This window comes from Ischnura elegans, chromosome 2, assembly GCF_921293095.1.
Source record: "Ischnura elegans chromosome 2, ioIscEleg1.1, whole genome shotgun sequence".
In the NCBI taxonomy this organism is placed as follows: Eukaryota; Metazoa; Arthropoda; class Insecta; order Odonata; family Coenagrionidae; genus Ischnura; species Ischnura elegans.
In genome coordinates, this window is record NC_060247.1 from 28,242,049 (window position 1) to 28,255,145 (window position 13,097).

The 13,097-nt window shown below is 35.1% G+C and overlaps 1 protein-coding gene and 1 long non-coding RNA gene across 3 annotated transcripts in view; one reads left to right on the top strand and one right to left on the bottom strand.

The window, feature by feature from the left end:
* The first annotated feature begins 395 nt into the window (after nucleotides 1–395).
* Nucleotides 396–13,097, top strand: part of LOC124153501 — a 66,815-nt gene continuing 54,113 nt past the window's right edge. The window contains exon 1 of the long non-coding RNA XR_006863667.1: nucleotides 396–560. This is a non-coding gene — a long non-coding RNA (uncharacterized LOC124153501). The remainder of the gene's footprint in view (nucleotides 561–13,097) is intronic.
* The window catches only part of LOC124153499, a 64,398-nt gene continuing 59,193 nt past the window's right edge, over nucleotides 7,893–13,097 (bottom strand). For both annotated transcript variants that reach the window (XM_046526701.1, XM_046526702.1), the window contains one exon: nucleotides 7,893–12,580. In XM_046526701.1, the coding sequence (XP_046382657.1) occupies nucleotides 12,542–12,580 (39 nt within the window). In that variant the 3' untranslated portion in view covers nucleotides 7,893–12,541. The remainder of the gene's footprint in view (nucleotides 12,581–13,097) is intronic.

Below are 13,097 nucleotides of genomic sequence, written 5' to 3' on the forward strand. Positions count from 1 at the left end.
ATTGCTAAGAACCAAAGTTGTAGGGAAGGCAAGCAAATGCGAAGCCGATGGAAAACCTATTAGAACTGAAATTTTTAATGACAATTTTAAGATGTTAACCAAAGCCACTTGATGTAGATGGAAAAACAACTTTAGATGAACTGCCCGCGAATATGGTTTCTCATACCTACACGTTAACTCCTTTCCGTTTCACAATCGTCCAAATAGATACAAGAAGTAGTTCAAGTATTAAAGAATTATGCATAAATGTGTTCAATTCAGACATAGGGTAACAACGGTTACAACCAAAAATATGAACATGTTATTTCCAGAAAAAGAACGTCATTGCCTCGGTGGTCGCGCCCTCATTTCATGTAGCGGATGAATCGAGAAGAAAAAACGATTGCGTTCGGCGTGTTGCCCGTTTTGCGGCTGTTTTGATTGCTCTGTAAAAATTAACCAAGAATGTGTAGTTTCGTTTGTGTTAAAAGTTTTTTGCTGTCCACTGGAGATCTTTCATCGATAGAGTTGTACGCGTTTGCAGATTTATTGGATGGTGCAAATTAAGTATAAATTGTTTGGTAAGTGTAGTCTTCATCCAACTAATTTTTCACATAATGGGGCGAATTGGAGTGAATCACATAAGTCATATTAAATATATCTTCAGTTTTGTTTTTTATTCGACTTAATTAATTGTAGTTAGAATGCTGAAAGTTGTCATGAGTCTTCGATGAAACGCATATATTTACTTAAGCTCAATTGGGCCCCGAATAACGTAAGCTGCAATAAGCTATAAACTTTTGCAGTCATTTTACGTCATCGAATTGCTGTAGGTATTCTTAATCAAATTTCACATCAGGCTATGTCTGAACCTCCATAATACAGCTCTCGTGTTGGCGGATATAAAAACGAACACGTTTATTTCATCTTTTGTGTCGCATGTAAAAGTTCGTATGAGGTTTCGTGGGAGCGTGCATCGTTTTAGTTACCTAGGCTACAGTAATTTCGTTTTTTTACGCTGGTGTCGTGACTGATGGCCGGTAAATAAAAAAGATATCTCTCGCATCGATCACCTTTTGATACTACTGAATTTATTAGCAAGATCAACAACAACAATAGTCATCTCCATGTTAATATAGGTATTGAATCATCCATGACATAAACATTAATACTAAACATTTAATCACATTATCTCCCCCACTTATTTGAAGACGACGTAATCTTTAAGATAGGTCAGCTTTTGCCGGTTCCTGGGAGGGTGCGGTAAGAGGCTACTGGCCGAAGGAGATGGGGTTGGTCAAACGACTTGCGGGGGAGAAGGTGCCAGCGGCGATTGGTGGGTTGGCGGCAATTGGTAATGAGGAGGCATCCCTGCAGCTCCTGCTGAGAATGGCACACCCATTGTGTGCTGTGGAAACAAAGGAGAGAATGTGACTTGTTTCTGCAGAACCAAGGTGGCTATCAGCTGATTGATGTGACGTTTTATGATTCGAGCGTCATCCAACTTAACGATGTAATGGCAATTGCGGAGCTTCTTTAATACGGTACCAAACTGCCAACTGTGATGATTTCCTGCATAAATCTTCACCTGTACTCTGAGTTGAAAGAGAGTTCTCCACATTGGAAAGACAAGGAGTCATCACTCCCACTGTATCAAGTGACTGGGAATCGCCACTCGTTGTAATACCTGAGCCTAATGAAGGAGTGAGGCTATGCGTACACTACAAATGTGGGGTGAATTCTAGACTCGTTGCCTCAAATTACCCCATCCGCAGAATAGACGAGGTTCTCCACAGCCTCAGAGGTTCCAAGTACTTTTGCAAATTGTACTTGTACAAGGCTTACCAGCATTTACGGGTCGATGAAGAAGGGAGCAAGATTCAAATGATTTCAATACACAAAGGCACGTTCTGAATGAATCGCCTCAGCTTCGGGATTTAGACTGCTCCAGCAGAATTCAATCCCATCCTTGTCACCAACTTGTTGTGACTGATGGCCGGTAAATAAAAAAGATATCTCTCGCATCTATCACCATTTGATACTACTGAATTTATTAGCAAGATCAGCAACAACAACAATACTTATCTCCATGTAAATACAGGTATTGAATCATCCATAACACAAACATTAATATAAACATTTAATCACATTAGCTGGTCAGTTGGTTTTCATTACCAAAGTAGTCCACTCCAAGCGATATTTAGGCGTGTAAAACATTATCAAATATTTTACATATCTCTTGAAGTGCCACATATTGCAGCTTCAAATTTGTTTCAGAGCTGTAAAATTCTTCGATTATTTAGTGATATTCTATCGTATCAAGTATATGTTACAAATGCATATTGAAATGTGACTTAAGCTGAGTACATTAGTGATAACTTTCAGAGCTAATTGGTGCTTACATTGCGTTTCATCGGAATAACTCATGGGCTGTCTTGATTTAAAGTAGGAACATCAATTATTTTATTACGTCTCTCTGGACTCAAGCAATAACAATTTAATCGACAAAACATAAGAGAAAACAAATCACGTGAATACAAAACAACATCTCTAATTTGACCAACACACACAGATGAACCCATTTACTTCACAGTGTAGACCATATTTATGAATTTTCATCCCTGGTGGACATTGTTTTTCATTTTTGAGTAATCAATTTTGCATGCTAAATGTTCTTTGCTATTGCTTCTTTTGGACTAGAAACTTATTGGATGCATGAAAATACAACTTTGCTCCTTCATCCACTCTTTTGGATACCTACTTCGATTTTCAAAATTGTCTTTGATTGACTGATGGTGTCTTTCTTGTGTGAGTCCAACTTTGGAATTTTTTATCTGTGTGGTGGTTCTTATTCAGAACCCTTAAATTTTGTTCTGAGTGTCACCTGAAAGCTTAGTGTCTCTTAAGTCCAGTTTCTTAGCTCTAGTGTAACATGTAGCTACCCCTTAACACATTCAATGCGGATGATATTTTTACCGAAACCTCCAGTGACGGATGGGTGATTTTCCTTCATAATGGTGGTCTTGGAAGTAATACTACAGAATTTGCAATTTTTTTTGTTTCTATTTCAAGCAATTTGTAAAAAACCCTAATGACATACATGTATGCCACCCGTCACCAGTAATTGAGAATTCACGCAACCCGCATTACACACATGCAATTTTTCCTTGTATGAAGGAGTGAACTTTTCATATTTCCGTTTATAATACTTCTTCTACCATTGATTCCTTGGGTTAATGGCGGAAATATCTTGGAATTAGTCTTTACGTGTATTTTTTTTGTTTCAACGGCCGTAGATTTAATTTTTTCAAGTCACAGAAGTAGAACACACAATGAACGGCAAGAAAAATATAAATTTATGGGATAAACATTTTTTTAATATATGTTTCTGTTCTAAACCTCAGAGTTATTGCAAAATTGAAACATTTCAATAAAAATTCTCACAAATTTTTATGACATATTTGAAAGCAAGACCTTAGACAGAGCCCTGGTTGACCTTCACATTCTGGGCAAATTGCAGTAACTGTCCTACGGATGCCTTCACGGTTAGCGGAGAAATGAAGAGCCTGCATCATTCCTAAAAACCTATCACGGCACATTTTCTCCCGAATATCGGTACTCACACTAATTCTGACCTCCAATCGTTAAAAATCGTGTTAACCCTAATTGTGCCCATGTGGAGAAGAAGGCCCAGCCAAGTTTCCAGTTCTCCCTGTCCAACAGCTTCCAATCCATTATGCCTTTAGTGAAGGTCCTTGGTGAAGGATTTCGGAGGAAAATGCTTTCTGCATTTTTCTCCGTCTATGAGAGGATTATTTCAAAGAATTTTCATTTGCAAGTTGAAATAATCTCTGGGAGTGCCGCTGGTAGGAAGGGACTCCAACCTTGAGCCTTAAAAATTATCCTGCAAAATAGTACAATTTGTGTAATGGAGTGTTGCATATGTGATTAATACCTTAGTTTTTATGAAAACTAAGACTGTATCTGTACCTAACACTAGAATGTATTAATGACCTACAAAATGAAAACACCATAATGATCAGAGGACAAGTAATTGATGCGGAGCAATGACTGAGAAAATATGCCGTAAAATTAGGAAAAAACCCAAATTATGTAAAAAAAACGTACATAATTTGCAATAATTATTTTAAAATTATTAATAAAGTATAAAATACGACCTTTTCGACCGCATGGAAACATTTTGGAATAAAATAGTAAGTTTTGAGACGGGAATACACGTTATTAACAAAAACTAAGTCTGATAATAATTTTTGTGGTTGCACATAAGTTATGAATAAATTAAAAAATAAGATAAAAATACTATTTCAAGGGAATAAATAATGGTTTAATGCCGTAATGCTTAAAATACCTCTGAGTCTATTCTTTTCTGCAATTTCGTTTACAAAGCTAAGGAAACAAATAAACGAGTAAAAAAATACAGACCAATACTGTAGATAATGTAATGCAGTGTTGCATACGCCATTAATATGTTATTTTTTTATGAAAAGGAAGAAAATCTGCAACTAACCCAACACGTATGAATAACTCAGAAAATGAAATAAAATCGAAATGAATGGAGGATTGGTAATTGAACTAGGGAAACAAATGGGAAAGTATGCCGTAAAAGTAGGAAAAAGAACCAAAAAAAATCACCCAGGATAAACGTAATTTGCATTAATAAAAAATGTTCCTAGCAAAAGAAATTCAAATATAACATCATTAACTGAAGCACCGCACTAAGATCATTTTTTTATAATGTAGTGAGTACGAAACGGGTATAAATATCTTTAATAAAAAAGTTAGTCTAATTATAATTTTTGTGATAGCGCATAAAATATGAATAAATTAAAAATGAAGGTAAAAAAACAAATTAAAAAAAATAATCCATATGTAAGACATGATTATGATATTTACGATATGAATGATGAAAAAGAGACGAAGGAAATGAAAAGAAAAATCTCAACCTGCCAAATTGTTCCAAAAACAGCAGTAAAGTAAACAAAAAAACACTAAAAATGAAGGAACACGTAGAACTAGAAACGGACACTTCCGCAATGGTGTAAAGTCACTCCCGAACTGCGGGAGGGTGAAAAAGTAACGCTAGGCGCGCTCGGAGCACCCTAGTGACCAGCGGAAAAACGTACTCCCGAAGACATACATTTATGTCATCCGCCTGAGTGGAAAAGCCCTCATGACATATATATATGTCATCCGCACTGAATGTGTTAATTCATGCTAACTCATCAAATGGACTTGTGTGTGGCTGGGATGCAGTCAATTTTTTTGGTTGTAGAATCCATATACATATTTTGTATGCCTGTACATGGTGGTAGAGTCTTCTGTCAAGTAAGCTGTTCATGGGCATCAGACATATCAGAGTTTCATAATTGACTTAAGTATTAGTAACTATGATAAAAACTTAGTGTTGAAGTAAAGGTGGTTTTAATCATTCCAAAGAGGATCCATTAGGGCAAAGGCGTACCCAGGATCAAAACAGGGGGGGGGGGGGCAAGCCATGATTGTTCAAGTTATAGGTAAGATTTAAGCATGGAAAAGGTGAGTGAAACCAACATTTTAAGGAAACTGTAACAGCTCTTTAATAGTTTTTAAAATTATTTGCTTGAAAAGATATTATTTTCCTTAAAGACATTTGCGATTTTTGCCTCTAGGGGGTGCAGCTGCCCCTCGCTGGGTACACCCATACATTAGAATAAAATTTGTAACCGCTGGAGCAAATGTGCCTAATTGAAGCATCTTTGCACTATTTTTCAAAGCACCAGCTATGAACAGCAAAGGCTTTTGTAATTTTCAGGAACTTGTCTTATTGATGACATCGGCACAGTATGCCCTTGTGTGTTTGCTTCTAAAAACTTATATGAATTTGGTTTAGTTAAATAAATTGGAAAGTTATGAATCAAGTAGTATTTCATACCCATAGTACATATGCTAGTGCAATTCTTGAAGGGAAATTTACTTGTGTCAGAAGTCACAAAAGAGCTAAAAGGGACTGTATTAACGACATAAAACATGCAATTACAGGCATTGAAAAGCAATAGTGCCTACAGAGTACAGGGGTGCAGCCAGGAATTAAGGCTAGGGGGGGGGGGTTTAAGGCGCAACTAATACTGGGGGGCTTGGAGGTATTGCATACCCGCCAGGGTAAGCGGGAGGTGCAGAGGCCTTCCGCCGGAAAAAATTAAGATAAATGCTTCAAAATGGTGATTTTTACGGCCTTTTGAGGGATATTTTATTTATTTTCACACTATTCTATAAGCAATATTAATCCAATTAAGTAAAATAAATTTAACTTAAAAATGTCTGAGAGCTCTGGGGGGGGGTTTATCCCCCAAAACCCCATGGTAGCGGAAATCAACAAAAAGGATACATACAATAAACCTACTTGGTCCAACCTCTGGGTATACATGGCCCAAATAAATTTGTGTGTGCCCTTTTTCTATCATTAGTGTCCAGTTCATTCTATTACCCCAAACATCATTAATGTAAATGCTTTCTCATTTCTGACACATATTCAGTATGCAAGTCTATTTCCATGAATAATTTAAGTATACCGGGACTAACTGAAGCAATAACGAGTGAAGAGCGAAAATCTATAGTGTTCAAAGTTTGGACATCGTTCTCCAGCTATGGCACAGGGTGCACGACTTGGACTGCTAATCACATATGTAATATGCTTAGCAGTCCAAACCATCTTGTCCACTACAGTCCACAAATTTCCTCAGAAGGGAATGATGCTTCGGTAGCTTAACTGGCTAAATCTCTTTACTGGAAATTGTGGAATCCAGGTTAGATTTCTGGTCAAGGAGAATGATTTTTTTTTCTCTTTGGAATTTTCTCACTATTTCCATGATTTTAAGTAAACAGCAACAGCCACAGGATTTGTATGCTTTTTGGACTTTCATTGCCTAAATCAGTTGAGGTGTTTAAAAATGCTTTTGGAACAAGATTTATTTGAGTTTCTTCCCTATTACAGTGTAATGTAATACATAGTTGAATTGATTTAGGTCAGATATTTTCCCCATTGGATTTTGGATGATAAGATGCTTCATCTTTTATCAGGTTTCTCCACTCTTGCACCATGGACACATTTTTATGAAGAAAATTTGAATATTGTAACTGCTCATTTGCCCACTGAGGACCAATGCAGGGATCACATTAATCACAGGGATCAAACAGCAGATCACATTAAATAAGGCATTAGCTGTTACTACACCGACCAATTCCAACCCATATGTTTTCTTTTCTTTGACTGCCTCATTGGTGTATCCCGTATTTCTCAGCTTACTCTTCTCTCAATCTCAACTACATGTTAATGACCCTCAGGGTGGTCTCCCCTCCCCCTATCCACAACTATACCATCCATTCTTGTATCCCAAATACCTGTAAACTGACCCATGCACTCTTAACCTTATACTCCAATATTTATGGTAGTGATAGGGTAAATGCTAGTTAGTCGAGTCAGTTTGGTTATTTTCGTTGATAATATCAATTAAATCATTCTTGTTTTTTTTATTATTGATCCCGTGGACCAATTTTAAATAAATGAAATGAAGTCCTAGCGTGGTTGAATTTAGCATGCATTATTTTTGAAATTAAGTTGTTCCATTGCATATTTATCAAAATTATTTTTTCCCATTGTGAGTTTCTTCAAGATAGGGTTGAGCATTGGGTTTCCTCTTAATTTGTGAGAGTACTGTAATTTCTGTAGCTATGCATTTGTGCCCTGTGGATATCCAAGTCAATTCCAGGATTGTGAGCATTAATAAATCTGTAAGCAAAATTTTTTATTGAAATAGTTTAATGATTATTTTCTCCTCAGTTACATTTTTCCACTTAAACAATGGATAGTGTGCATAACAATAATTAGGTACAAAATATCCTGTTTTTGGAATAACTTTTTACATCAATTTTCAATGTACAATAGAATTTTTTTCACTAGTATGTAGGTCGATTTTTACTTTGGATAAATACATACTGGGTAAATGTTCTCAGCCAGCACAAGGGTGGGGATGAATAAAAAAGATAGATATCGGAAAGACCATGCTTCTAAAGGAAGTGCTTTGAAAAAATAACTGCGTTTATGTGAGAGTGAATTCTCAGCTACCATTCTCACCTATTTTAACTCCAGTCTTGTCATAAGATTTGGTGGATTAAATCTGTTCTTATCTTCTATTTTGCCTGCTCTACCTTAACTGTCTCTTAGTGGGATTTCATTCGAAACCATATTAAAATTCAATTACCTTGATGTACGCTCTCTTTTCTTACCCACCTGAAATTGGTCACGAGTTTTGAAAGCACTTTTGCACAAGCTGGCCTGGCCTACGTGACCCTGTGGGTTTCAAAATTTATTGGTACCATTCCATCCTGGAAAATAGATTTAGGCAGGAAGATATGTAAATTTTGAACTCAGTGGAGAATTTTCTTGGCCAGCTTCAGGCAAATTGTGATGGAAGGTGGTTGCGGTCTCATACTTCTGAGAAGTTTGAATATTGAGATGATTTTACAATTACCATTTATGGATCTACATAAACTATTTTTTTGATTTTGATTTAAATTGACTAATCCCTTCCTATTCAGTTCCAACAGCCTATTCACATTGTGCCAAATACCTAAATTAGTAGGTTGGTTACATTCACAACTTAGCTGTATTGCTCCTTATGTGTTGGCATGTGGTACAGCAGTCTAAGATTTGTCCCAGCTGATGACTTCTTGGTAAAATTGTAGTTTTCATTCCAGCTACAAAATGTGATTGAAAATAGGCAACTTTTGGAAATTAGAAGTGCAGATTTTTTTCCCCCCACATGTGAATATCAACAATTGCTATTCAAAAGTTAGCATAGACTCAAGAGATTGGGAATGAAATTTTAGATTTAGCAAACATCCTGAACCACTCAGCAGAATTCTTTTGGTGAGCCCAACCTAAACAGGAATCCCATCTAACACTATTTCTGGTTAGACTTATTGCTTACCACTATTCTGGCCTGGATGAAATAATAATAAGTCTTCTATTTTATATTTTTGTCGTATAAATATAATTTATATGAATTTTTTGTACAGATATCTTGAGAATCTCTCCAAAAAGTTAATGCGCCACCAATTTTCTCTCATTAATTATACGTAATTTTGAAAAAGCCCCATGCCACCACAAAACATGAGACATCAAATGAAGTATTATGAGGAGACAGATTAGTATCATATTCAAGTAAATTGCTACCTAAAGTATACTTTTTGGTCCCTGTCTAGTTTGTAGCATTTTTCTTAAATCATTTTCTTGATTAAATTATCATGATGCAAATATTTTCATGGTATCTGCATGTGCTTTAACCTGGCGTAGTTGTATTCCTCAAGTCAATCAAATTGTTCCTAGAAATAGCTGAATGGTTTTGCAGTAAGGCAGTAAATGGTAGCTGTACTTCAGTGTTGTTTATGGAGTACTTTTCTCTTGCCATTATGTCTTCAATTGATATCAATCCTCTCCAAATGCATAGAGCTATGCACATAACATGAAAGCCCTATAAAATGACATTTACTGTGAAGACGTGTGTGATGAAGATGTTACAGTGCCTCATACATGGTTTATAACTAAGATATAACTTGGTTTTTTGATTGGTTGCTCTTTTCACTATTAGATTAAAACATATTTTAAAAATAATCAAAAGTATGTATATTTTCATTTAAAGCAATTAGCGCTAATTGATTTTCTGCACTCCTTGATCAAAAGGTAGATCAAATGAAATTTGTAGAGGTCTTTTCACTTACTCAGCTCTCTGTTATAACCTTGGACCTTCAGTTTTATTCACTTGCCTTCAGCTTGGGTACAAATAACATGAGTGTCTTAGTGCTGGCTGAGGCCTAGAAATCAATGTTAGGCTTTTACGTTGGCTATTGTATTACTTGTTTATCCATAACAACTTGTACACCACAGTAACTGGGACTGTAAACACCACCACAAGAATGATTCATATACATATGTAACGTAGTATTAAGTGGTATATCCTTGCTAACAGTTCAACACTGCAAACATTAAATATTTTGAACATTCAGGTCAATTGAAATGAACAACATGAAAGTTTTTCATAACCTTAACATCAAATAAACTTTATACACAGCATGACAAACATGGTGGACTGGTTACATTGTGACATCAAATTCCTTTCCAAGCAACTCATTTTCATCAATACATATTCACATTCCATGGATCTTACATTTATTAGGGAAGCTATAAAATACTGGTTGTGACATGATATTTGAATATGTATTTTATACAGTGTAACCTTGATAAAACTTGTTTCAAGGCTATGAAAAAATCTTATATTGTGTCTTCTAAATTAAATAATTATAATGAATTCTTTTTTCTTTAAAGCACTCGTTGCCATTTTACAAAATATGAGTTTTAAATGCTACTTCAAGATGTAATTTCCTTCCTAGGGGTTGGGATCATCAAAGAAATTGTACTTTATGTCAATGTAAGAAGTTATATTTCTTACTACCTTTCTTGTCTAAAATGTGCAGTATTATTATTTATCTGTGCTAATTACTTCCACAGATATATGAATTATTCTTGAAAGAAGAATAATCCTCATGTGCAAAAACACATTCTAAGATTATTCTGAAGATAAAAAATGAGCGTACAAAAACATCCAACATTAATTAATACCGACATTTAAAACAGACAAAATCTTAGCTGCACACATAATAAGTCTGACAATACTTTGATTAGTTGTTTTTATTCGTAAGAGGCTATTGTACATTTCAACAAACTTTCAGATCATGCTGGAGTATGGCATGATGAGCTTTTTCTCACGGTATCGAGTAGAATTAGGTAGGGTTGCATAATTTTTCTTATAGAATTTGATATTTGTTCAGCGTTTCAGCAAGTGCTATAAATATGAAGATGAACTGCATTATCTCCTCTTAATACTAAAGACATCTAGAAACGTATGCTGAAGAATCTTATCCCCGAACCTGCACAATCAACTTCTTAAATCTCAAAATTCACAATAGTAACTCATCCTATGGCATAAGAGCCCTTGTTTTCTGAACATGATGAGTTTTAGATATCTTCATCTAATCTCTTGGTCTAATTATATACAGTGAAAATGTTACTTCAAAAGTGATAATTCTTCATGCATTCATTCAAAAAAATGTCATGTCTACCAATAAATAAATAAGGTGATATTAAGGCTGAGGGAATAAGATCATTGAGATTGCGGTGTCTCAAAAGTTAACAATTAACAGTGACTATTTGGATACATCAATGTAATTTCCTTGAAACCACTGAAGGCGTACATGTGGCACATTTTTGCTTGCAATATCAGTAATTTTCACGTATGTGCGTACACGAATGTGTGAAGATGGAACTGATAGTTTTATTTTCAAAAATAATTATGCTTATGACAGGCGAACTTCAACCAAAGTTTTCCCCATGATACATAGATGATGCAGCTGCCTCTTTTATGCATTTTTTCAAATCGAGGTCTTACTACATCCTGGGCCAGTTTTAAGAGGGTTACACTGTACATCTAGGTATTGCCATTTGGGATGTCATTCAATAGATGGATAAAAAGTCAAAGGCATCACATTTGTGAATTACTGACATATTCTAACACAAGGGAAAGGATTGTGTGCACATGGGTGATTTGACACTTTCACAACTCTTGATTTAATGTTTCACATGATGTAGCAAGAATTGTTCCATCGATGTGGCACACCAAGCTCTGATGTATAACTTTCAGTATACTGTGTACTTAAAGCATTTGAAAGGAAGTCCGATGCCGTAGTCATGCTCAAACAAACCATTTGCATCTCAGGATAGCCGGATACATTTTGGACAAAAAATAGGCCTTAATTCTGATTGAGATGCACTTCATTGCATAATCATTTAGTAATAATTGTTAGGTAATTGAATAACATTAAAATCCAAGCTTACAGATTTCAACTATAAATATCTCTTTTTGAAGAGTAAAAAAATTGACTCAAGTGAAAAAATTGTACATAACCTGGAATCATTCTCCTGGGAATTAATTTGATTCGATGTCTGAATTGCTACATGGTCTTGCCCTTGTATATTGACAAAAATATATCTTCATCATTTAATTTTTTCAGAGACTATAACTGAATTAGGTAATTTATGTACAAACATAACATCTGGAAATAGTTTTTTACATTAAAATGCAATTATTTTTTTCCAAAAATAACTATTTTTAGGTAAAAATAACAACTAACTGTTAACTTTGTGAGTGACCATCCAGATTTTTTGCTGTACCCCATAATTTTGGTTATTTAAAAATACTTATGGGTACCATTCAGCCTGGAAGGTCACAATTTTTTTTAGGCTTTTATAGAATAGTCCTCAATATCTTCCAATATTCAAGTTAAATTTTATTTTAAAATTGACAATATGGTAGATATCACCTCCGTTCGTTTCCTGTAAGCTTCCTTTCAAGTGAAAGAACACCATAATATTAACACTGAATCACACTTTTACAAAGTTACAAATGACAGGTGAAAGTTAAGAGCTCAAGAAATATCCATACACTTAGCTTCATTTGCTGCTGTACTTATCCAAAATTTTCTTTATTTCCTGTTAAAAAAAAAAGAAACAAGTATTAGCAATCAGAGCATTGATTATATACTATAATATTGATTTACCACTCATGTAACTTCTCTTGAAATCCATGAGTAACTCACATAGCACAGTTATTGATTTATCGATAGAATCATTAAGTACATAATTGATTAATATTTCCTTCGGTTATTACTTATCAGTCACTAAGTACAGCATTAATAATCAGTAATAGATTTGACATGGAACTTATGGATCAAATGACAACAAGGGTAATTTTACCCTACTTCCAATCGTGAACTAATGTTGCATTTTTTCTCTAAATAGACCCAGCAAAAAGTGTAGCATGCATGAGCATGCAAATTCATGCCATAAGAACTGCCATGCTAGCACAATGAGTTAATTTATAAGAGGTAAGGGCTACAGTTTTTAATATTGTGTGTACATTGTAATTCAGTGGGCTTCATAGGTGGATTTAGGGGGTGGGGCATGTGCCCCCCACCAGGCGCTTAAAAAATAGACAAGATTTTTAATA